Genomic DNA, 24,419 nt, shown 5'->3' with positions numbered 1-24,419 from the left:
GTGTTTGCTGTGGCTGCAGTCTGGCGGGCAGCATCGCATCTGTGATGGGCAACCTCACCTCCTGTCCCCTTCTGCCTGTGTGGTCATTCGCGAAAGGTCCCCTGAGGGTCTGTGTCAGGCACTCTTTCCGGTGTATCCTGACTGCGGACAGCTTGACAGTGGCCGCAGGCGACTCTGGCCCTGCTCTCCCGAGCTCAGCTCCCCGCCCCCGTTTCCACAACCCGCTGGCACATCCCCAGGCCCCGTGGTCACACAGACTCACGCGGCCCCTTCACGGTCTCGGATTCTTAAGCTCACCCCAAGCTTGGGAAGTTGTGTGGACCAGGTGTCCTGGCGATGCAGTAGCGGGGAGGACCCGCCCGCGGTGGCTCGTGGTGGGCAGTGGGGTCACAGAAGCGCACAGGGGGGCGAGAAGGGAGCTGGGAGCTCCGGCCGCCCTGGAGGGGCCCCGGCCGCCCTGGAGGGGCCCCAGCCCTGCCTCTCCCGGGGCGGCCTCCTGTGCTCCCTGTGCCTTGTCCACCTTCCTTCGAGGCCCGGAGCAGGCAGGCTGGGGAAGATGCCGCCGCGGGATTTCAGGAAGAGCTTTCCTGGAGGGGCGGCGCGTGGGGACGTCTTAGGGCTGCCCAGGCTCAGGGAGGCCTTCCGGTCAGCCCAGCTGCCTTCACACCGAACAGGGACACTCACTGGTTGTGGCTCTCAATGCCCAGAATGGTGCTCCAAGGTTCGGGAGGACAACCCAGACGTTGAGCCCGGCTCTCGGAACCACGGTTCTGTCGCTCCTCACAAAGGTGAGGACCCACGGGGGCTCTCCGTCGTGGGCGTCGCAGAAACCAGGCACCGCGGAGCGCCGGGCGCCCTGGGGACCGGATTTGGGCGGTGGGGGGAAGGGGGAGGGGCAGAGAGCCCGGCTTAGCTCCGCCCCCTGAGCGGGGTCCCCCACCAGGCCTGGCAGGAGGTCAGACCCCCGTGGAAATCGGGAGGCCGCGCCCGGTGGGGCAGCGCAGTCGGTCGGTCGGGGAAGCAGCTCAGCACGGCCTCGGCGCCGGTGTCACCTGCAGCGCAGCGTCACCCGCAGAGGAGACGCCGAGGGTCGGGCTTCAGTGCACGCTCCAGCCGCTTCGTTCAAAGTCATGGCAAAGTCATTCGTTCATTCCACAGATACGAGTCGTGAGTGCCTGCTGGGTCAGTGACCGGGGCCGCCGGTTCCAAGTGTCCCCCGCAGACGCCGGCAGGCGGTCCACGGGGACACAGACCCGGTTCCTCCCTCGTTCGTGCACGGCAGGTGCACAGGGCGCTCCGGGGGGCCCAGGGGGACCCCACCTAACTCCGGGGACGGGCCCTTCCCGGAAGCTTCCCTCCGCAGCAGGAGGGCTGTCGCCGGTGGAGGAGGCCCCGGCACAGAGAGGCCGCCGCCCGCAGACGCCAGGAGCCCAGGCCCGGGGCCGCGGGGGCCGAGGGCGCCGGAGACCAGGGCCTTCCACCGAAGGACCCCTCTAAGCAGCCCTCACGCGGCTGTCTGCAGGGGCCGCTCCCCCGGGGCCGGAGTCGGGGCACCGCGGACCGCCAGGCAGCACCGGACTCAGCGGCCGAGCAGCCGCCGCCTCGCCCCTGGGACCGTCCTCCCGAACGCTCCGGGTCAAGGTGAAGGTCCGGCGCCCCATAGCACGGGGCCTAGTTCTCCCTCAGCTGTGGCCGAAGAGAAGAGGCAAACAGAAGTACGTTCCAGCCTATTCTACTTAGCCACGTGTCCGGCCGCCAGCCTGGCCGAATGCAGTCGGCGCGAAGTGTGCGCACGAGCCAGTACGCCTTCGTGTTCGCAGGAGCCTTTTCAAACCCAGCTGTTCCGCGCCGCCTGTGGCAGGCGTCCGCCTGGGCCCGGCGACCCACCGCGCGCAGGTGCAGGCAAAGGGCTGCGACACCAGCTTCTGTCTGGACACGTGCCTCGGGCAGGGGCAGAGGTGGGAGGGACACGGGGGCCAGCGGGCGGCAGCGCCCTGCCACTCCGGCCGGTGTGGCGGCCCGGCCCCTGGCCCAGGTCGCCGTCGGGTCCGGGAGCAGCAGCCGGCATCGGGGCGCACGGCGCGCACACGGCACACGCGGTGCGGGTCGTGCGCGCGTCCCCCGGGGCCCGGAGCCCCGTCAGCGGGTGGCCCCCCGCCTCGCCGGCCGCCGCGGTGCGTAAGGAGGCCTCGCGCCCGCGCAGCGGACCCCAACCCCGCGGCCTGTCGGTGGGTCGCAGGCGGCCTCTCCCGAGCAGCGGCTGGGCCGAGGATGCGGCTTCTCCGCACGACGCCCCGCCTGCTCCTCCCGATGCGCGCGGTGAGGCCGCGGACCCTGAGTTCCCGCGCGCCCCACGCTGTCCGGGCGCGGCCCCCACGCAGGACCCCTGGCCGCGGGGCCGTTCCTCCGGGAAAGGAAGCCGTGGTCGCCTGGCGGACGTGAGGACAGCAGTGAAGCACCTCGTCCCCCGAAGACGCTTGTTTGTGTGGCATTTGGAGCGGCCGCACTTCAGGAAATGGTCTCCAAACGGAGCCGCTCCCCTCCCCCACAGGGCCCTCCGACCCCTCCCCTGCTCCTGCCGCCAACCCCTGACCCCGTCGCGTGGAAACCACGGTGGGGGAGGGGCGCAAACGCCCGCCCACGCGGGTTCCGGTGGATTCTGTTACAGTGTTTCAGCTGAGAGCTGGGCCCGGCGATGCCCGCGCAGGGCGGGCGCTGGGGGCGCATCTCGGAGCAGCGGGCCAGGCAGCTGCAGCGTCAGGTGCAGGTGAGCGCGGCCGCGGCAGCACCTGGAGCCGCGGGACCGCCCCCTCCCGCTCTGGCCTTGGGGCCGTGGCCAGCAGGGGAGCGTTGGGGTGATGGCCCCTGAAGACCTCGTGCAGCCGAGGCCCCGTCATCTTCCCCTTCTCTCGGTAGGGTGTGAGGTCCTAGTCTGTCATCCCCCTCGGACCTCACCCCACCCCCACCCACACCTGAGGCCTCACTGCCCTTCGCCTGAGGCACCTGTGTCTTCTGCCAGGGCCCTCCTGTTAGGTCCTGAACCTTCACTATTCTCTGTGCTGAATGTGGGAGTACGGTGGGTAAGCAACCACCCCGCTCTGTTGGATAAAGGAATAAACAGTCACGACAAACGTAAACCACGAAAGCGGCCCCATGATGATGCTACAGCGGAGGGGTCCGTGGTCAGAAGGTCCACTCTGGGCATGTGTGTCGCTTCCCACAGGGTGGTCATCTCACCAGCACATAGTTGAAGGGGCCAAATTACCAGTGGGTGGGGTGGATGCTTGGGGACCCATGTGGACCCCCACTCCTATGACAGAGGCCTGACCCCAGAGCAGAGGCCAGGAATACTGGGGTCCCAAGGGCTCTTTCCACCCTCCATCAGCACAAAGGTTTCGTAGTGACAGAGCCAGCCAAGAGACCGGAGGCCACAGCCCTTCCCAGTGCCCCGAGTGGCGATTTTTACTTGTGGAGATTTTAGCCCGGGAGGAGAGGCAGCCCCTAAGAAGAGAGAGCTCTGAAGTTCTTCCCAAAGGAACCGACTTTCTTTTACCTGTGCCCAAAACACGCTGTGGGGAAGTTTAGAAACACGAGCTCTTCTCAACCGAGAGCCGTTAGCAGTCTGCTTGGGCACCATAACAAAGTACCACAGAAATATGCTCGTTACAGTTCTGCGGACTGGAAAATCGGGGACCAAGGTGCAGGCAAGGGTGGTTTCTCCTGGGGCCTCTGCCCTTGGCTTGTGTGGCTGCCTTGGGGTGCGCTCATGTGGGCTTTCCTCTGTGTGTGTCCTCTCTGGAGGACCCTCTGTACCCTCACCTTCTCTTCCTGTAAGGACACCAGTCAGGTTGGATTAAAACCCTCTCCAATGGCCTCATTTTAACATAGTCACCCCTGAAAAGGCCCTTTCTCCAAATACAGCCACATTCTGAGGTCCTGGATTGGGACTTCAATGAGTGAATGGCGGAGGGGTGGGGTGGGATACAGCTCATAATGAGCAACAAGCTAATAGGCCACCTAGTTCACTCGAGGTTAAGAAGAGCCTGGGGTTAGGACAAACCTCAGACTGGCTGCCAAAAGTATCCCTGTCCCAGCTGAACCATACCAGACAGTGGAGAAATTTATGCCCCAGGCCATTATTGAAAACAATACAGCAGTCAATAATTAGTGGGGTTGTTGTGATACCAAGGGAGACAGAGTAACAGAGAGATGGGGGAGAGACAGCTAAGAGGAGCCCTGCTTAAACTACTGTCTCCCAGTACCTATGTGCATGCCCGTGGCTGTGTCCTTGCTGCTGGGAGGGTGGGGCAGGGCAGACTTCCCTGGAAGAGGGGAACTAAGTCACTCAACAAAGCTCACAAATAGTGACAGCAACAACAAAAACTGGGTGGGGGAAAGGCATCACTATCTAAAGTTTCTTCATTTCCTAAAATGTCCTGTATTCAACAAAAAATTATAAGACATGGAAGAAACAGGAAAGTGAGACTCATCCACAGCAGGGAAACCAATAGTAGGAACTCCCCATGAGAATGCCTGATGTTGGAATTAATAAGAAGCCAAAACAGTCGTTGTAAATATGTTCAAAGAACTAAAGGAAACTGCATTACAGAAGAGAAGGGAAATATGATAATTTCTCATCAGATAGAAAATATCAATAAAGAGATAGAAATTATTTTTAAAATTATAATCCTAGAGTTGAAAATCACTGAAATGAGGATGTTCTCTAGAGGACTCAAGAGTAGATTTGAATAGACATAAAAGGAATCCACAAACTATTAGATTAGTAGACATTATGCAATCCTAAAAACAGAGAGAAAAATAGAAGATAAATGAATACAACCCCTGGAAAAGGTGTGAAACCTGTAAGCACACCAGCATATACATCAGGGGAGCACCAGGAGAGGAGACCAAGAAATCATTGCTCCAACTCCCGAAATTTATTGAAATTTGGTACACATGAAAGAAGCTTAATGAACTCCAATTAGGAAAAATACAAAGAAATCCATATCCACCTGCATCTTAGAAATAAAGAGAAAAGCGGAGTGAGAAGAACGACTGGTCATGTCAGTCCACCATGACTGTCAGGAGACTCTCTTCAGCATCAGTGGAGGTCAAGGCAGTGCGTGACATGTTCAAAGTGCTGAAAGACAAAAACTCTGTCAACCAAAAATCTTTCATCCAGCAAGACGGTCTTATAAAAATGAAGGCAAAATAAAGGCATTCCCCAATAGACAAAATTGGAGAAAATTTGTCACTAGCAGACCTGCCTTATAGGAGATGCTAAGGGAAGTTCCTGGGGCTGAAAGCAGGCGCCCCCGCACAGAAACACAAATCCACAAAGAATGCCAGTAGAGATGGTCATGTAATTATAAAATACAGAGGAAAGGTGTATTTTTTTTCTTTGTTTCCTTCACTGACTTAAAAAGCAATTGTGTAAAACTATATATATATATATATATATATATATATATATATATAACTGTGTCATTGAAAATATAACATATAGAAATGTAATATCTTTGACAAAAGTAGTACAAAGTAGGTGGATGGAGGCAAAGTTTTGAGTTAAGGCAATGATGCCAGATGATGGTTTGAATGCACAGCACCAAGCAAAGAGGAGTCAAAATGGTGAAGAAAGCCAGCAGAGCGAACCCTATAAATATATACATGCTGTCCATTCTTGTCTCAGCTTCTTTAAAGAACTTGAAATTAAAGCAGCAACGATCACACTGGATTGTTGTGTCTGTAACATACGTGGATGGACATGATGTGTAATGGTACTAACACAACAGGTGGGACAGGAGAATAGAGCTATGACACAAGCGTTTCCGTATCTCACTGGAATCTGACTGTAAAGGTGAAGTAGTCTATTCCAGGTTCAAAGTAAGGGCGAGCCCTCATGCAACCACTGAGAAAATTATTCCAAAACTAGTGGAAAAGGGCATCAAAGAAATTAAGATTTCACCCCAGAAAATATCCGCTAAATGCAAAAGAAGGCAGTAAATGAGGAACAAACAGGACATGGGGCACATGGAAAACAAGAGTGAAATGTTGGCCATAAAGCCATGTCAGGGACGTTCAATGTGAATGGACAAACCATCAGTCAAAAGGCAAGTACTGTCAGACGGGCTAAGAAGCCGCATCTAACTACACACTGTCTGTCTACAGGGGGCCTGGTTAGACTCAGAGATACAAATAGGTTGTAAGCAAAAGGGTGGAGAAAGACCCACCGTGCCAGCATCAGCTACAAGCAGACTGTACTAGTTTCAGACAAAATAGACTTTCAGATGAAAGGATATTTGCTTGTGACCGAAGTAACACTCCATCAGGAATAGGAAAATTATGTGTGCATCTAATGACATGGCCCCCAGATTGGCAGAATCCAAGAGAGAAAAAGGCAACTCAAAAATAATAGCAGCAGACATCCCCCCTCCCCTCTCAGTAACGGACAGACAGACTGAACAGAGGACAAGCAGGGAGAGAGACAACGTAAACGGTGCTACTGAACCAGCCCGACCAGGAGGACATGCACAGAACACCCCGTCTACGCAGCCGGAGGATACGCTCTTACACTCATGCAACACACTCTCTCTGGGTTAGACAACCTGCTGGCCGCAGAGGAAGCCTGTACACATGGAAAAGAATAAAGGGCATATAAAATATATTCCCCAGTAACAACAGAGGGGAGGTAGAAGTTAATAACCAAAATAAATTTGGGAAATTCACAAATAGGTGAAAATTTAATAAGACGGTTCTAAATAACCAGTGGGTGAAAGAAGAAATCACAAGGGAGGTCTGGGAATATTTTGAGAGGAATGAAAATGAAGAGCCACCTAGCCAGGTTTATGGGATGCAGCTAAAGCAGCCCCTGAAGGAGCATTCATAGATGGAAACACCTACTTTAAACAAGATAGCTCTCAGGTCAGCAACCCGCACTTCCACCTCAAGACACTGGGTGAAGCAGTGAAGCAAGACTGAGAGGAGCAGAAAGGAAGCATGACAGAGGCTAGAACAGAAACGAGGGCAACAGAGCCTGGAAGAACTACACAGAAAATCAACAGAACCAAAAGTGGGCTCTGTGACAAGATGAATCAAGTGGACAGACCCTTTGTTTGACTAAATAAAATTAATAAAATCAAGACTGGAGGAGAGGACATTACTACCAACTTCACAGAAATTAAAAGGGAGACACGGACATGTTGGGAACAGCACTGCCGACAATTTAACCCGGGGGAGATGCTCCGATTTCTGCGGAGACGCAGATCACCAAAACCGATTCAAGAAGAAGTAGGAGTTGTGAACACACCCGTAACGCACTGGGTTACATGAGGAATTAGAAATCTCACAAAGGAGAGCCCAAGTCCAGACAGCTTCCCTGATGAATTCTACCAAACATTTAGAGAGGAATTAATAGCCATCCTTCACGGGCTCTTCGGGAAAATAGAAAGGAGGAAAGACTTCCCATTCCATGAAACTAGTATTGCCCTGATGACAAAACCACATGAAAATCTCACAAGAAAACCAGAGCAGTATCTTTTATGAATATAGATAGAAAACTTTTCAGAAAATACTGGCAAACTGAAGGGCTTATAACCATGTCCAAGTGGGAGTCATCCCCCAAATGGTCTAGCATTCCAAAGTCAGTGAATGTGATAGACCGCTTCAATAGAAGAAAGGACAAACCCCGTGATCATTTCAATAGATGCAGAAAAAATGCTTCTTACAGAATATAACTCCACTTCATGATGAAAACACTTGACCAGCTAGGAATGGATGGCAACTCCTCAAAGCTGATAAAGGGACGTCCACGAAACCCCCAGCTGACACACATAAGGTGAAAGGAGCAAGATGAACCGATCCACTCTGACCACGTCCATTTACCATCTTCCCAGACGTGCTTGTCCACATGGTTAGGCAAGACGACAGAAGGGAAAGGGGTCTATACCAGAAAGGAGGAAGGAAGACGATTCCATTTACAGATGACATGATCTCATATATGGAAAATCACAAGAAATCCATCAAAAAACACTACTAGCCCTAGTAAGTGATTTCAGCAAGGTTGAGGAATACAAGATCCAGGTGCAAAAATCTACTGTCTTTCTACTTCATAGCAATGGGGAAAAAAAGTGAATTAAAAACAACAATTGTACTTAAATGTCATCAAAGATAATAAAATGCTTCAGAAAAAATTTAACCAAGGATTGCATGACTTGCACTTTGGAAATTGACAGTCAGCATTAGTCATCAGGGCAATGCAGACCAAATTGCAATGACATGCCACTTCCTACCCACTCAGATGGCCGTGCTCAGAGGACAGATGGGAAGTTTTGGCTAGGGTGTGGCCAGGTTGGCATTGTCACGCACTGCAGACGGGAGTGTGCAGTTCCCCAGATGCTAACTGGAGGTACCACATGCAGTCCCCATCCTAGGAATACTCCCAGGTAAAAGGGAACTGTGTGTCCCACAAAAACTCGTTCAGGAACAGCTATACAGCTGTATGATCGGGCAGTGAAAGGAAATGAAATTCTGGTAGGATGCCGCGACATGGTTCCGCCCTGAGAACAAGGTGCCCAGTGAAGGAAACCGCTCACGGGGGCTACACAGCCTATGATTCTGTGGCTCCAAAATGCCCAGAATTGGCAAATCTGTGGAGACAGAGAGTAGATTAGTGGTTTCCTTGGGATGGGTTGGGGGTCGTCAGGGGCGATGGCTAAGGGGTGGGGCTTCCTTTCAGGGAGATGAAAATAACTGCCAACTAGTTTTGGTGACATTGGCACAGCGGTGAGTATACGGAAGCCACTGACCGCACACCTGGGCCGGTGAGCTGCATGAAGGTGAAGTCCAGCTCCATAGGGCTGCGGCCAGGGGCAGCATCTGCTAGATGCCAGAAGTGGACTTCTGCGGAAATACTCCAAGTTTGGTATTTTTTTTCAAGAGGTAAAACTGACTGAACATGGTAACAGAAAGTCCAGATGACAGCCAAGTTTCTGGTTTTATAACCAGTCACAAAGAGCTTGTCCCGAAATGATCACAGCAATCTGAGAGCTGCGTGCCAGCGGGCTGGGGGAGGGACTCCCTGCAGAAAGGACGGCCTCTGGACCACCTTCAGGGAAACCCATGCTTTTCCATCCACCGAGGCCTCCAGCAGCTGGCTTGCTCAGCGTTCACTGTAAATAGCTCTTATTTAAACTCCTCTGCTTAAAACCCTGCAGACAACAGTCCCTTCTTCCCTGTCATCTCTCCTCCCAGACCCCAGCCTCCCCCCTGGAGTCTTACCTTCTCTTCGCTCCTCAACTCAGCGAACTCGTCCCTGCCTCAGGGCCTTTGCACGGGCTTTCCCCTTTGCTCTGGTCTCCTTGCTGGCCCTGCCAGCCCTGTCCCCACCTTGGGCAGCCACTCTGTCTCTGAACCCACAGACTGAGTTAACTGTGGTGTTGCCACTGTCCCCCCAGCTCACTTACCCATGCACGGGCTTTTCCACGTCTCCCATGAGGATGGGAGCCCCGCATCTGATCGGTTCACAACTGTGTCCACAGTATCCAGACAAGTGCTTGGCACATGACCGATTTCTAACAGGTAGCTTTTCAGTGTGAGCTAATGTAAGGACAGAAATGCTGATTTTAGTGTGTTCCAGATTTTACATTGCATACAGGTCACCGGGAGCTCTCGCTAACGTGCAGACTCTGGTAGATCTGGGGTGGGGCTTTTTCGGCAGTTTAATTGGGCTCAAATTTATGTGCCATAATGTTTGATTCTGCGTTTCCAGCAAGCCCCAGGAGCGGCAGCCAGGGACCACACTTGGCGTGGGGGTCGTAGATGCGGGGTATGTGGGCTCTGTCCGTGTCAGAAACAGCCCCCTGCCCCAGCTGACCTCCCCCGCAGCTCTTCACGGATGCGGGGGCTGGCTTCCTTCCGAGGGTGGAGTGTTTACTGATGAGTATCGATTATGGTGATAATTTCCCTTGTTTGGTCCTTGTTGTAGGCCAAAGAAGAGCGGATAGTTGAACTGGAAATGGAAAATGCTGTTCTTCACCTGCGACTGGCCCAGGTAGTGCCCCCACGCGTCTGGCAGGTGGAGCTGGACTGAGTCCACCCCGGGCTCCCGGCCGCCGCCCGTCCTGGCCTTCCCTCTCTGCCATGCAGCAAGGTAGCCAGGACCCCCGCCTCCGATGCCGCCCGAGGTCTGCTCCCGTGCCCACGAGTGTCTAGTGAGGACTAAGTTAGTGAGGGGCTGCGCTTTACTGAGGCCCGACGTACGGACATGCGTTCCCCCAGCTGAAGCGTACGAGTGGGTGTTCAGTCCCCTCGTGGTTGCCATCGTGACACCCCCTCTGCCTCTCCCCTCAAGGACCTTCAGGCCCTTCAGGCTCATCCCCTGCCCTCCCCCACGTACCGACCGATCCTGGCATCCTGGCAAGGACGCTCGCGTGAGTGGACCCCGGTCCGCCATGCACCTGGAAGGGAGGGAGCATGGCAGAGAGCGCCAGGTGGCAGGAGCCTGTCCCTTCTGGTCTCGAACGGCCCGCCAGCCGCTGCTGCCCCCCGGAGCCCCGGCTGGGCCCTGCATGCCACGCAGCCCTGCGGGAGGAGAGGGCCACTTGAGGACGGAGCAGGGGACGTGACGCAGCATGGCCAGGGCACCTCAGTGGCTGCGGGAGCCGGAGAGGTGTGCGGGTCCTGCCCCAAAGCCTCTGGGTTTGGGGCGCTGGCCTCCAGGATCGTGAGCTGATGCCCTTGTGTTGTCCTGAGTCTCCCAGGTGGTGGTCATTTGTTAACAGAGGCCAGTCTGGAAAGCTAGGGCTCGTCTGCGTCCCTCATCTGTAAGATGTGACCTCTGCAGACCTCTCCTGAGGGCGTCCCAGCAGAGCTCGGTCTTCAAACCCTTGATGCTCCTTGAATTACCCCGTCCCGTTTCACTGAGCTGGACTTAGCCGCACTACATTTGTAGGTTAAGGTAGGGCTCTCCATACTGTTTCCTAAATGAAGCACTAATTTATTTGCTCCTTTTGCGAGCGCTTCTGGCCTGAGCCCCAGTGAAGCCCATTTCCCGCATTGCACCCAAGCCTTCCCACGGCGCCTCTGAGGGGCATGGACGGGCCGACGGCTGGACCCCACAGCTCACGCCCTGGGGCCCTTCCCCCATTGCAGGGCTAGAGGTGTGGAGCAGGTGGCTCGTGGCGTTCACGACCTTCCGTCGCCAGGGGCCACCACGAAGCTCCAGCCGTGTTCCCAAATGTCATCGAGATGAAATTGAAAACATGTTTTTCACAGTTAAGATCATCAGGCATAGTGTGTCAGTTACACAAAAAGCCTGTAACATTTTTGGCATCTGTATGGTAAGTCTTTCTTCGTCATTTTTGATGATTATAAGACAGAACATCTTCCTTCTGTGGCGCAGGCCTCCTGTGCGGCCCACGGGCCAGGGAAGGGGAAGGGCGTGCGCGGGGCCCCTCCAGGAGCCGCCGTCCACCAGGCTCGTCCTGGGTGCAGAGAGTGGCTGGCCACACCTCCGGGGCAGCTTGTCCTACTCGTGGACACCGTTCCTGTTTTCAGTGTCTCTCTCCGAAGGAATCCGCTGCCTCCCCGGAGCCCCGCGCTGATGCTTCCGGGCTTTGCTGCTCAGTGCCCCCGGGCGCCAGCGGCTTTCGGCCTGTCCCTCCGTGGCCAGCCTGGCCCCGGAAGCCAGATGGCCCCACGTCCCATGTGCCGGACTCGGTCGCTCTACTTCATTTCCCTCTGAATTCCCGTTGGACCTACAGTCGGTACCGGAGACTTTGGAATACGGGTCTGGATGTTTAAATAAACGTACATTATGTTTTTTCTGAGAGAATCTGAGCCTTCAGGGTTTAGGGCTTCGTTTTGCTTCAGTTTTGTCTGTAGCCACATGACGGGTGGAGGCAGTGAACCGCGTGACGTCTCCGAGCTCTAGTCTGACCAGGCCCGTGACCACGTGGCTCCCGGTGCCTGCTGCGCCCAGGACGGGACGGGCCTGTGGGTTCTCTGCAGCCGTCGTCGTCCCGTGGATGGGCTGCTCTGAGCTTCCCCGCGTGTCGGCTCTCCTCAGTGTGGAGGGCTCACATCAAGAATAGGTCCTCCAGCCACCGCCGTGTCCCTTTCACTGTCACACATGGAGCTCGGGCGTCCCCCATGCTCCTGGCACACGGGAAGAGTCTGCTTAACGTGGTTTTGGGAGAGTTACAGTCAAAAGCTTTGATTGGAAGGAAACACCCATCCTCGCAGTCTGGAGTCCAGGGAAGACGTGGGTTTCCGCAACCGTGGGAGCTGCCATGAGGCCTCAGCACTGGGGTGGAGGGGAGCGGGCCCCGCCGCATTGGGACAGTGCCGACCCCGGCCGCTCCGATGGGTCCGTCCCAAGAGGCGCGAGCTCGTCTCCTCTCTGGCATTTACCGGACGCCCCCCATTCTGCAGCACCGATGAGAGAAGGGACGGGAGAGCGGCTCAAAGGGAACAGAACTCCCCGTCCCCTCCACTCCCTCATCGGACAGTTGTGACAGAATCCACTCATCTGCCATCACGGCGCTTTCCTACCTTCAAGGCACCGAGTGGAGTTCCGTCGGAAGTGTCTGCCGCACTCTGAGCAGAGGAGCCGAAGTGAACGAAATCGCCACATGGTTTAGTTTATTTCCTTTCCGTCAGCAGAGACACGACCTGGGGCCGCATGGCTGCTAGCCGGGGGCAGGGCCTGGGCTCTCCGGGCCGTGCTCCTGCCCAGCTCGTCTCCGTGAGATAAGGATGGTCCCGAGTCATTGGTATGGCGGCAGTGCGCCGGGTCACAGCGTGCGGAGCCCTGGATCGACGGGACAGGCTTCCCGTCCGGCACGGAGGGGGCCAGCCCTGCCCAGCGGACGGCAGGCTCGCCTCTGTCACCTGCTGTAGAAAGGATCGCAGTGAAGAACATTCAAGCACCAGGGAAAGATCTGCAGCCGGGCGCGGCCCCCGACCCCGCACGCTCAGGCGGCGCCGGTCCTCGGGGTGCTTCCTCCCCGACCCCGGCCTGTCCCGGCCCCACAGCAGCTCCTGTTCCAGGCGCGCCCATCTCCGTGGCTGGCGTCCTGCCCGCTTTCTGTGCTGTCCACAGCCAGGGGCAGACGCTGAGGGGAGCCCCGCACCCCTTGGGCCTCCTCCTCGCCACAGGGGCGCTTCAGGGACAAGGTGTCCCCCGTTGGCCCCACCGTGCTGGGAGGCCTGCACCCTCCGCCTCCGCAGTCTTCCCGAAGACAAGCCGGTTCCCGCTCACGCAGCGAGCTCACGTGCCCTGCGGCTCGGAGCCACGTGCCGTCACGTTACACGTGGTGAGGACGCGGTGAGGATGGCGGGGACACGGTAAAGACATTGTGAGGACGTGGCGAGGACACGGTCAGGACATCGTGAGGACGTGGCGAGGACACGGTAAAGACATCGTGAGGACGTGGCGAGGACACGGTCAGGACATCGTGAGGACGTGGCGAGGACACGGTAAAGACATCGTGAGGACGTGGCGAGGACACGGTTAGGACATCGTGAGGACGTGGCGAGGACACGGTAAAGACATCGTGAGGACGTGGCGAGGACACGGTTAGGACATCGTGAGGACGTGGCGAGGACACGGTAAAGACATCGTGAGGACGTGGCGAGGACACGGTTAGGACATCGTGTGGACGTGGCGAGGACACGGTAAAGACATCGTGAGGACGTGGCGAGGACACGGTTAGGACATCGTGAGGACGTGGCGAGGACACGGTAAAGACATCGTGAGGACGTGGCGAGGACACGGTTAGGACATCGTGAGGACGTGGCGAGGACACGGTAAAGACATCGTGAGGACGTGGCGAGGACACGGTTAGGACATCGTGTGGACGTGGCGAGGACATGGTAAAGACATCGTGAGGACGTGGCGAGGACACGGTTAGGACATCGTGTGGACGTGGCGAGGACACGGTTAGGACATTGTGAGGACGTGGCGAGGACACGGTAAAGACATCGTGAGGACGTGGCGAGGACACGGTTAGGACATCGTGAGGACGTGGCGAGGACACGGTTAGGACATCGTGTGGACGTGGCGAGGACACGGTTAGGACATTGTGAGGACGTGGCGAGGACACGGTAAAGACATCGTGAGGACGTGGCGAGGACACGGTTAGGACATCGTGAGGACGTGGCGAGGACACGGTTAGGACATCGTGTGGACGTGGCGAGGACACGGTTAGGACATCGTGAGGACGTGGCGAGGACACGGTTAGGACATCGTGTGGACGTGGTGAGGACACGGTAAAGACATCGTGAGGACGTGGCGAGGACACGGTTAGGACATCGTGAGGACGTGGCGAGGACACGGTTAGGACATCGTGTGGACGTGGTGAGGTCGTGGTGAGTCGCTCTCCCTGAGCAGCAGCTGCCACGGCGCTGTGACGGCTGCTACCGAGCCGTGTGTTTTCTCCTCGTGGGACGCCGCGGCTGGTGTCTGCTGGAGGCCGTCGGCACCGCTGCGAGCCACAAGGACACAGCGCGAGAGCATCAGGACTCAAACACTGTGGAGCACAAACCAAAGCAAAGCAAAATCCCAAACGCATCACCATTCCCTCGGGACCTGAGTCACGGCCCCTCTGCAGCCGGCCACATAGGCCAGGGACCTCGGAGCTGCAGGGGCCCCGGTCTCGTCCCACCATGTCACCTCCTGGACATGCCAAGTTTGTCCCCGAATGTGTCCTGACTCCTCTACTCTGTCCCCTGTGACAGCCCCATTCACTCCATCCTTGTCCATCGAACTCCCAGAGCCGTCTTCCCGAACGAGGTTTCTGTCCTGAAAATCTCCGCGCACTTGGCATCGCCCTGAAGGAAACACCCAAGCAGTGACCCTATTATTGACAAGGTCTGCGGCCTCCCCCCACCCCCGTCCCACTCACTGTCCTCTTCATTGTTGCAGCGGCCAGACAACCTCAGTCCTTAAACACCTGCCGCAGGCAGATGCCTTCAGGACCTCCTGCGCCCTCTGTCCACACGGCCCCACGTGAGCCCCCCGTCCCCGCAGCACACCCCCCGTGCCCCCCTGTGCCCCGTGTCCACACGGCCCCACATGAGCCCCCCGTCCCCGCACTGCACCCCTGTCCCTGCACCCTCTGTGCCCCCGCACCCGTGGCGCATAACCCCCCTCAACCTCCCACCCCGGGGGGCCCTGCGCAGGCCGAGGGGTGCGGCCGGGCAGCGGCAGGTGGGGCAGGTGGAGCTCAGCAGACAGTGGGTGAGCAGCCTCCGCTCAGAGAAAGTGCCCCTGCTCCCAGAGGTTGACACTTTGAACCGTCTTTTATTCTCTTGTGCACAACAGTACCGAGGAATGAGCGGGAAGGGGGTCGGCACAGCCGCCCAGCTCTGCTCCCAGTGCCCCGAGCGGGAGCCCCCGCGGAGAAGCGCAGCCCTGGCCACACCCCAGCTCTGGCGCCGCATTCAGGTAGGAGCAGCTCCCCGAGTGGGTCGTTGTGTTTACACGCGGCCGTCCGTGTCCCTCACTCACGGGGCCGTTTCTGGTGAGACTGGGGAAGTTTAAGCCTGTGAGCACAGATCCAGTCTGAAGAGGTTAGGAGGAGCCTTGGTGTAGGGAAGCGAAGCTCCTCGGTCGGCAGGCGTGGGGTCCCAGCACGTTTGCCCCCGTGGCCCTCTTCGCGAGGCGGGAGAAGCGTCCCTGTGCTGGGGACATGGGGCCCTGGCGCTCAGGTCGGGAGCTCTGCCTTCCTGGCGGCCACCTGCCGACTCGGAGGCCTGGGGTCCTGAGCCCACGCGGGAAGGAGAAGCACCGTGCGGCGGTGGCCGGGCCGTGTGACGCAGCTCTGATCCCGCCACACGGGGAGGCAGGGTGGGCCTCTCCTTTAATCCAGTGTCACAGGGCGGAGAGCGGCTTTGTTGGGGCCCGGATAACCCAGTCGCTCGGCGCCGCAGTCACAGGGGCGGCTCCCGGTGAACTGCTAAGGTGTCCGGAAAGAAAGTCAGAGCGCGGCCGTGGCTCTAGGGCGCCTGGCAGGTGTCCAGGTTATTTTTATACTGTGGTGTGCTCAGGAGCATTGTTCACCTTTCCTTACAAACAATGTGACCGGGGTAGAAATCAGGAGGGGAAAAGAAAGATCATTGTGACAACAGCAGAAACGCCATCTGTAAACGCGATCAGTCGCCCGACAGGCTTGTTCGCCTGCCCACGGACCGCGGGAGTGCGTGCGGAGTCGCCTGTCCTCTTGCAGCTCGGTGGAAGGGATCCGTCTTTGGCCACAGCGTGTGACTTTACCCGCGTCCTATGTGCTAACGATGCGAAATGTCAGTGTGGACATTCTATCAGAATGTTTCTGATACGGAACATACGGAAATGGTCTTCTTTTTACAGAAAAGAAAGACTTAACCCAAGGACATGTATCTCAGATCGGCGGGGATCTTGTGATTCACTTGCTAGATGTCAAACCCCAGGACGTCGGCTCCTTCCTTCTGGGACACTTGTCCTGGTGCCAAACAGCGTCCCACGGCCTCAGAAGGGAAGAGCCCCTGATGTGGGGGGGGGTACCGCTTATAGGCTCCATTGTCCCCCGAGTTCTCTGAACACCCTCGCATGTGCACCTGGATGTGGGTCACACAAGCACAGGGGCCAGCATGGCTGTCGCCGTGTGCTCAGGACAGTGTGGTCCCGAGGGCGGTCGGGAAGAGAGACCAGAGCTCCGTTCCCGCGTGCGGAGGGCGGCATGGGGACTGGGGCCTGGCCGGCCTCGCGAGGACGTCCGCGGCGGACAGGAAGCCGTCCTCCCTCAAACGTTGGAGAGCTTCAGCTCTGAAGAGGCGCAGGTCCTGGGAAGTCCGTGCGTGACCGCGTTGCCCGTGTGGCTGTGGTCTTGTTTTATAGACACTCACGTGACTATTCCAAATGGTGCCGTGTGACCTATGACATTATCTCAGCCGGGTGTGTTCTTCTGGTCCAGGCCCTGAAGCACGACACAGAGGCGCTGCGAGCGTCTTCTCTGGAGGGTTTCAGAGCTTGCCGGGAGTGCCTGCAGGACGGGCTTTCCGCGGTGGTGGCGGCCGTGCAGAGGGCACCGCTCTGCCACGAGGCTTTGCTAGGTAAGGTGGGGCCCTAACCCAGTGGCCGCCTGGCCCGTTGCCAGGGACAGAGGCCTGCCGGGGGTTGGAGTTGGCATCAGCTGTGACTTTGTGCTGCTGCCTGGGAATGGACACGAGAGTCCCCCTGTCCTGTGGGGATGATAGGAGGCTCCCTAAACGCTGATGCTGGCCCTGCGCTGGTGCCGCGTCCCTGCTGAGTCTCCTGTGTCAGATGTCCCTGATGTGTGGTGTGATGTCCCTTCTGTCTGGTCACCTCTTTCTTGGGCTTGGTCACTACTGGGTGGAGATGGGGATGTTCTTGTCGCCTACCAGACTTACAGCCCGGGGAGCAGGGTGCTTTGGCCCCGGGGCTGTAAGTGCTCGCCCCAGCAGCACGGTGGGAATGAGGCCAACCTCACTGGGAGGGTCCGCTCAGGGACCGTCCTGCTGGGTCTCAGGTGACAGGTGGCACGTGCATGCTCGCGGGCGGTCCTCCTCCGTGCTGCGCGCTCCGGGAAAGGGGGCCGTTCGGTGGTCTCATGGGCTGTGCTGTGCCTCGGCTCTGTAAGGGGGGGCTGGGGGGAGGGGGGAAGGGCCCCGGCTCTCCCTCGGGCGCGGCGGCCTCCTGCAGGTGGAGCGCTGAACATCCTCCCCTGAAACCGCATTCGCACTTGGGGCAAAATTGTCCCCGCAGCCTGGCAGTCGAAGGCGGGCCACCTCGAGAGGTCCTTGCAGGACGTGAGCGCGCGGTACGAGCTGGAGAGGCAGCAGAGGAAGGTGCTGCACAACCGTCTGGTGGTGAGCGGCGTCCACAGCCCAAGAAGGGAGGAGGGACCTCCGTGGAAGGTGGGGGTGGGGGTGGAGAGGCGAGGAGGTGTGGCCTGAGAGGTGGGTGGGGCCCGATGGGAGGCGTGGCCCTCGGGGGAGGTGTGGCCCGCGGGGGAGGTGTGGCCAGTGAGGAGGTGTGGCCCGCGGGAGGGGGGGCCCGATGGGAGGCGTGGCCCTCGGGGGAGGTGTGGCCCGCGGGAGGCGTGGCCCTCGGGGGAGGTGTGGCCCTCGGGGGAGGTGTGGCCCGCGGGGGAGGTGTGGCCAGTGAGGAGGTGTGGCCCGCGGGAGGGGGGGCCCGATGGGAGGCGTGGCCCTCGGGGGAGGTGTGGCCCGCGGGAGGCGTGGCCCTCGGGGGAGGTGTGGCCCTCGGGGGAGGTGTGGCCCGCGGGGGAGGTGTGGCCAGTGAGGAGGTGTGGCCCGCGGGAGGGGGGGCCGATGGGAGGCGTGGCCCTCGGGGGAGGTGTGGCCCGCGGGAGGGGGGGGCCGATGGGAGGCGTGGCCCTCGGGGGAGGTGTGGCCCGCGGGGGAGGTGTGGCCAGTGAGGAGGTGTGGCCCGCGGGAGGGGGGGCCGATGGGAGGCGTGGCCCTTGGGGGAGGTGTGGCCCCTGTGGGAGGCGTGGCCCTCGGGGGAGGTGTGGCCAGTGAGGAGGTGTGGCCCGCGGGAGGGGGGGCCGATGGGAGGCGTGGCCAGCGGAGGAAGTGTGGCCCCTGTGGGAGGCGTGGCCTGTGGGAGGCGGGGCCTGCAGTCTGGAAAGGGCGGGGCTGAGCGGCAGCGGGGTGGGGCGGGGCGGGAGACCCCTGGCTGAGTGCCAGGGCAAGGGCAGGCCTGGTGGGGGGGGGTCTGCAAGGGGGGGTCTGCGAGGGCGCCCCTGGAATGCGTCAGCCGGGTCGTTAGAGCTCAGCCTTCCGCCGGCGCTGGCCCTCGCTTTCCTCCGTGGCCAGGGGGGCGCCGGGGCCGGCTCGCCTTCCTCTGCAGTGGTGTGGGGCTGAGGCCCGGGAGGTGTGAGGACCCCGGCTCCGTGTGCGCTCGGGCGAGGCCGGAGCTGATGGTCTGTTGGATGAGCTTTGCTCCCGGGAGACCGGCGCGCGTGGCGGGCTCACGGTCCCAAGGAGCCTGTGCTCCTGGGAAGTGCCCCCGGGTCCCCTACGGGTCGGTGGGGCCCTCCCTGTCCTAGGCTGCCTGCCGTTGGGGCTCGGGCTCTGGGCCACCATCCACTGTGCGTTTCCTGCAGCCAGGCGCTCTGGAAGCGCCTGGTGCGTGTTCATACCTCGTCCTGACCTGGTGTCGCCCTGCTGCACAGACCAGGTGAGAGACCAGCCAGGAGCTGCCGGGCCCCTGCTCTCGCCCGGGGCCTGAAGGGGCCGGGCGGGCCCTCTCGGCAGGAACCAGGTCCGGAGGGACGAGGCTTGGCCCCCCAGCTGCGTTCTGCACCCTGGAAGACCGGCTGGCAGACAGTGGGTCTCAGCGTCAGGGAGACCCAGGGACCCAAGAGCCCTCCAGCCCGTAAACCAGTCAGTAGGCGTCTTACTCATGCTGATGGGGCAAAAACAGCCATGCTTGGCTACCGGTTGAACCAACCAGCTGTGAGTCCTGCGTAAGATTTGGAACCGGTCACCAGGGAGTTTTTCTGACTGCTCAGAGGGCAAACGTGCTGCTCACGGGAACCAGTAGGCACGTGCGAGAATGAAGATGTCCCCATGTCCTTTCCAGGTGCCACATCGAGAGAATAGGAGAGATGCAGAGTATCTGGTTTCAGCCAGGCATTTGCAAAAGCATGACATGAAATATTCATGACCAGAACGTCAGTATAAGAGCTCGGAGGCCAGCCCCTGCCCCTGGGTTTTTGTGTCTGTAAGGAAGGCGCAGGGTGGAGGGGCAGGCCGGATCAGCCAGGGATGGGACCCCTACCCAGATGACAACCAGGAGAGAAGCTGTGCAGGGAAATCCTCTGGGCTCTGCCCAGACTCTTTGGATCCTAATTCTTACTGACTTGATGGAGACAAGGATATAAATTTGAAAGGGATTTATAGCAAACGTATCGAATGGCAAAGAGTATCCCAAAATATTTCCACAGGATAGAGCCCTAGGCTAAGCAGAATGCAGGTGCACAGGTGCAGGCTGATGCGGCAGTGGGGCGAGAGCAGGTGCCTAGAGAGGTGACCGCCAGCAGCATCGCCTTGCAAGCTGAGATCAGTTTTTAAATGGGAGAACGTGCCGGAACTCACAGCAGCAGCAGCATCGTGGTTGTTAGCGGGAGTCCCTCTTGCAGCCCTGCCACAGGACCTCGGACCCCAGGCTCAGTCTGGGGACCGGGTCCCTCCCCCAGGCTTCCCGGACCACACCGGGCTGTGCCGATGGAGGCCGCGTGCGCGTGAAGTGGAGGTGGCCATCCCTTCCTGTTGGTGACACTTCTTCACTCAGGGATGCGGCCACCTCTTAGGTTACCTGACACCGCCCTTCACCTGCTGTCTCCCAGGTTCTCCCGCCTGGCCCTCCCTCTCCTTCTGCATGGTCTTTCCTGTCTTATGACACGGTGTTGGTTCCCAAGCCCACGTCTGTCCCCACAGATGTCGGATTCTGGTAGAACCACGGCCACGCTGACAATCCCCATGCTTTCCCACTGACGTGTCTGTCATCTGGGGTGCTGGGGAGGAGTGCGTGGCTCCCTTCCGGTGGGTGCGGAATTCCCAGTGTCAGGTGACAGTCCCAAGCACGGACTAGGTCGTTGGTGTCAAGGCTGCAAGGACGGTCAGAAGGTCAGAAACGTGCAGCTGGAGATGAGCTGCTTGTTCTGGACACGGCCCTTCAGGAGCGATAAAAACCCGATGCTTTAGCTGTTGGGGGAATGCGCAGCGCAGCTGTGCACTGAGGGCTGGCGGGAGGTGCTGGGGACGCGTGGCTTCCGGGGACACGGCGGCAGAGTTTGTGTTTCTGACACGCTGTGTCGTGAAGGAGGAATGGATGGCTTCATTATGGTGTCGACGTTGGGAAAGGACCCATGGGCAAACGAGGCCCGCGCCGTGCCAGGGAGCATGTCTGAGCACAACAGGACAGTCATTTGCCAGGGGACACATTCATGTGGGTTTTTTCAAGAGCTTGAAAGAGCACGAACCATTCCTGGGGACTTGCTCAGAACCCAGTACTGGGGATCCCTCTCCGGGGAAACGGGTCCTCCGCTCACACTTGGGAACTCTCTGGTTGTAGGAGCTGAAAGGGAATGTCAGAGTTCATTGTCGGATCCGCCCTCTGCTGCCTTCCGATGAGGAATTTGATGGTCAAGCTTCCCGGGACAGGTGATCTCCTTCTGCATGGTGTGTGTGTGTGCGTGTGTGTGTGCACGTGCGTGTGTGTGCGTGCACGTACATGTCTCTTTGAAGGAAAGAAAGTGCAGCCATTTCCTGTGCCTCCTGTGTTCCTGCCCCTGGCCCCGAAGCGGGATTTCTCATGCTCTGGGGGAGAGTGATTTTCTGGAAGGAGCTGAGTAGTTAATAGGCCGCTGGAATGTGGCTTGAATGTGGCCGGAAGTTCCGAGCGAGCCCCGTGTGGGTCGTAGGGGTTCTGCGGCCCGATGGGGTGAGGCTTCTTTCAGCAATTGACAAGGCCAGGCTCTGGCTGGTCCTTCTCTGTCCGTTCGTCCGTCAGAGGGAAGGGGCATCCTACTTTACTGACTCTGAAGACCCCTCTGGGCTGCGAGAAGGTCATCAGTGTGGACGCGGCTGGTCGTTGTGACTTGGACAGAGTTCTGGTGGTATTGATGAGTAGCACAGAACTACCTCACGTCGTTTCAGTTGGCTGTTTACTTGAAAACCGTCCTCAACAGGACCTTCCCTTCTTCCCCAGATGAAACAAACCCTTGCGGAAAGGTCGGCCCCGTTGCCTGTGGAATGGATCCCACATTCCGGGCCCTCCGGCCCACACGATGCTGCCCACTAGCCCCCTGCTTCCCTTAGGTCAGCCTTGGGGGCTCTGCGGCCAACAGGCTCTCACCCTTGCCCTGTAAGTTGGCTCATGTCGGGGGCCTCCCCTTGCCCGCCTAAATCTTGTTCTCCTGGAGGGGCCTCCCTCGCATCTCGCTGGTGTGTGTGTCCTACGGTCTAGCATGTGACGTCGGAAGGTCTTCCGGAGGCCCCGGGCCAGCCCTACAGTGTGAAACACAGTTCTTATGTCTTTGACAGCGAGTGGACATCTTTCTCATCCAGTCTTACTTCGCTAGCTAAGACCTTGCTGGGCCGTGGTGGCCAGCGGCCAGCAGCCGTCTGTCAAAGGGCCAGGAAGCCAGGTGTGTCGGGAACCGCGGCGTACCACAGGGCTGGCGGTCCTGCTCCATGGTGTCTCCCTGTGCGCGGGGTTCCCGGGGCGTGAGCGACGTCTCGCTGCCGGGGTTGGGCTGTCCCCACCGTCGCAGGAAGTCCCGCGGCCCGGTGCTGCTCCTGCCGGTCGGCACGTCCCCGCGGCCTCGCGGACTTCCCTTCAGGTCCCCGCCTCGCCTATGTTCACCTGATGTTCGCTCTGGAGCACGTTGTGTTTTTCCAGGTTCCCGACCGCCCTCGAAGCCCCGAGTTCCCGAAGGCAGAGACTGTGCTCTGAGGTTTGCTGCCCATCAGTCACCCCGAGACTCGGGTAGAGATGTCCCGTCTCTCCCACGACACACAGGGAGTGGGGCGTGGAGAGCCGAGGCGCGGGAGAAAACACGTCCAGAGAATGTTAGGAGGAGGGAGGGGAGGGGAACTGAGCAACGGGGAAGAGTCAGAGACGTTGGTACAAGAGGGAGGCGTGGGGGGCAGAAGGGGCGCAGAGAGACGAAGCCAGAGGCGAGGAGAGCACCGGTGGGGAGGACCAGATGGTGAAGACAAAAGAGGGTTCAGCAGAAACGAGCGCGGTGTAGAGTGTCGGGCGCCCGCGGGGCTCAGGCGGTGACGCGGCTGCCTTCGGCTGAGCTTGTGGTCTCAGGGTCCTGGGATCGCGTCCTGCATCGGGCTGCCTGCTCTGTGCGGCGTCTCCTTGAGAGTCTGTCTTCCTCCCGCTCTGCCCCCTCCCCTCCGCCTGCATGCGCGTGCGCTCTCTCTCTCTCTCACATTCTCTGAAAGAAAGAAACAGAAAGGAAGGAAGGAAGGAAGGAGTGTGGAAGAGTGTGGATGGTGGGGAAACAGATGGGAACGCCGCAGTGACGCCTGTTTTCACTGTCCTCCTACCCCCAGCTCGGCGCCCGCAGGAGTGGTCCACGCGGTCGACGACGTGAGTGACGTCCCCAACACACCGTCTTTGGAGGAGCCTCCCGTGTGATGGTTCCACGGTTCCCAGATGTCCCCCCCCCCCCCGGGGAGTAATTTAGAAAGCCTCGTGGGTGATGACGGGTTCTGGGTCTTGGTTTCCATGGGAGCGATACACCGATGAGCCTCCGGGCGCACGTGCATCGTGTGACGCCGCAAGGCTCCTACCTGTGGGGGCGTGTGAGGAAAGCAACTTCACCTTCATTTTACCTGGTTTTCCGGCTCCCAAACCAGCCAGCACAGGCAAGAGCGGGCCTGAAGTTTAGAGCATTAGGGAGGAAACACAAGCCTCGAACCTGTGCAACCGGGTGACCCGACTGGTTTTAGACTCGTGCCATGGCCACAGAGACCATGGGCTCGTGGTTTTGTGTTTTCTTCAGAACCTGCTTGTTTCTTAGTTTTCTGTACCCAGGAGGCCTGGGAGTGAGAGCAGGAACCCCAGCGTCCCGCCTGGCTTCCACGTGCGGGGACACGGGGCTCCGCAGTGGCCGTGGGTGCCAAGAGTCGAACACCTTCAGCCGATTGTTCTAGAAGTTACAAAGAGGTAAACATTATGATGGCTTTCCAGTATGAGATGGACTGCGGGGTTGCTGGCTAGGGAAGGTTGTTCTCTGTAGAAGAGTCTAGCTAATACAGATACGGAGTATGTGATACAATGAGAACTCAGTACTTGAAAGTCCTAATGGCTCTGGGGGATAGACTTCAGTGGGCACAAGACCGTTGGGGGTCGGCAGGATCTTTACCACGGAAGGTTCCGGAAGCCCTTGGAACCCAGAGCCCTCGAAATTTCCCCCAAAGCAAGATGCTCAGACATTAGGAAGTGGTGATGGATGGGAAGAGTAGACAGCCCCGTGACGGAGAAACTGGGGCCTCAAAGCCGAGCCTGCATCGAACGGAGCCTCAGGGTCTGTCCTTCTGAACCAGAGCAAGAAATCTGCGAGTCGGAAGGAGAGACACATCACAGGACAAGGGACCCGAGTTCTCTGAGAAATCAGACCACCAGGAAGGGAGATAGGGGCCAGCAGGAGAGACGCACGGGGCTCGCGATCCCAGCGCCCGCGCCCAGCTGTGAACCGCACGCTGTGGGGACAGCCAGGGGGACCAGATCTGTCCCGCTGACTTCACAATGTGGGGTTAGTGACGGCGCTGTGCGTGTGGAGACGGGAGTCCTCATCAGCGGAACGCAGGGACGCTGTTGTCTGATGTTCAATTTAAAACACGCCAGAGAAGAGCCCGGGTAGCTCGGTCGGCAG

The 24,419-nt window shown here is 58.8% G+C and overlaps 1 protein-coding gene across 1 annotated transcript in view; it reads left to right on the top strand.

The window, feature by feature from the left end:
- Positions 1-2,695: 2,695 nt before the first annotated feature.
- Positions 2,696-24,419, top strand: part of KIF25 (kinesin family member 25) — a gene marked incomplete at both ends in the record, with an annotated part of 45,483 nt that continues 23,759 nt past the window's right edge. Inside the window, 9 exons of the mRNA XM_080807069.1 lie at positions 2,696-2,767; positions 9,983-10,048; positions 13,156-13,293; positions 15,029-15,238; positions 15,323-15,445; positions 16,950-17,088; positions 17,762-17,865; positions 21,101-21,189; positions 23,095-23,131. Coding sequence (XP_080663195.1) covers positions 2,696-2,767; positions 9,983-10,048; positions 13,156-13,293; positions 15,029-15,238; positions 15,323-15,445; positions 16,950-17,088; positions 17,762-17,865; positions 21,101-21,189; positions 23,095-23,131 — 978 coding nt within the window. The remainder of the gene's footprint in view (positions 2,768-9,982; positions 10,049-13,155; positions 13,294-15,028; positions 15,239-15,322; positions 15,446-16,949; positions 17,089-17,761; positions 17,866-21,100; positions 21,190-23,094; positions 23,132-24,419) is intronic.

This window comes from Martes martes (assembly GCF_963455335.1).
Source record: "Martes martes genome assembly, chromosome: 6".
NCBI lineage: Eukaryota > Metazoa > Chordata > Mammalia > Carnivora > Mustelidae > Martes > Martes martes.
This window is presented reverse-complemented; position numbering and strand designations above follow the sequence as displayed.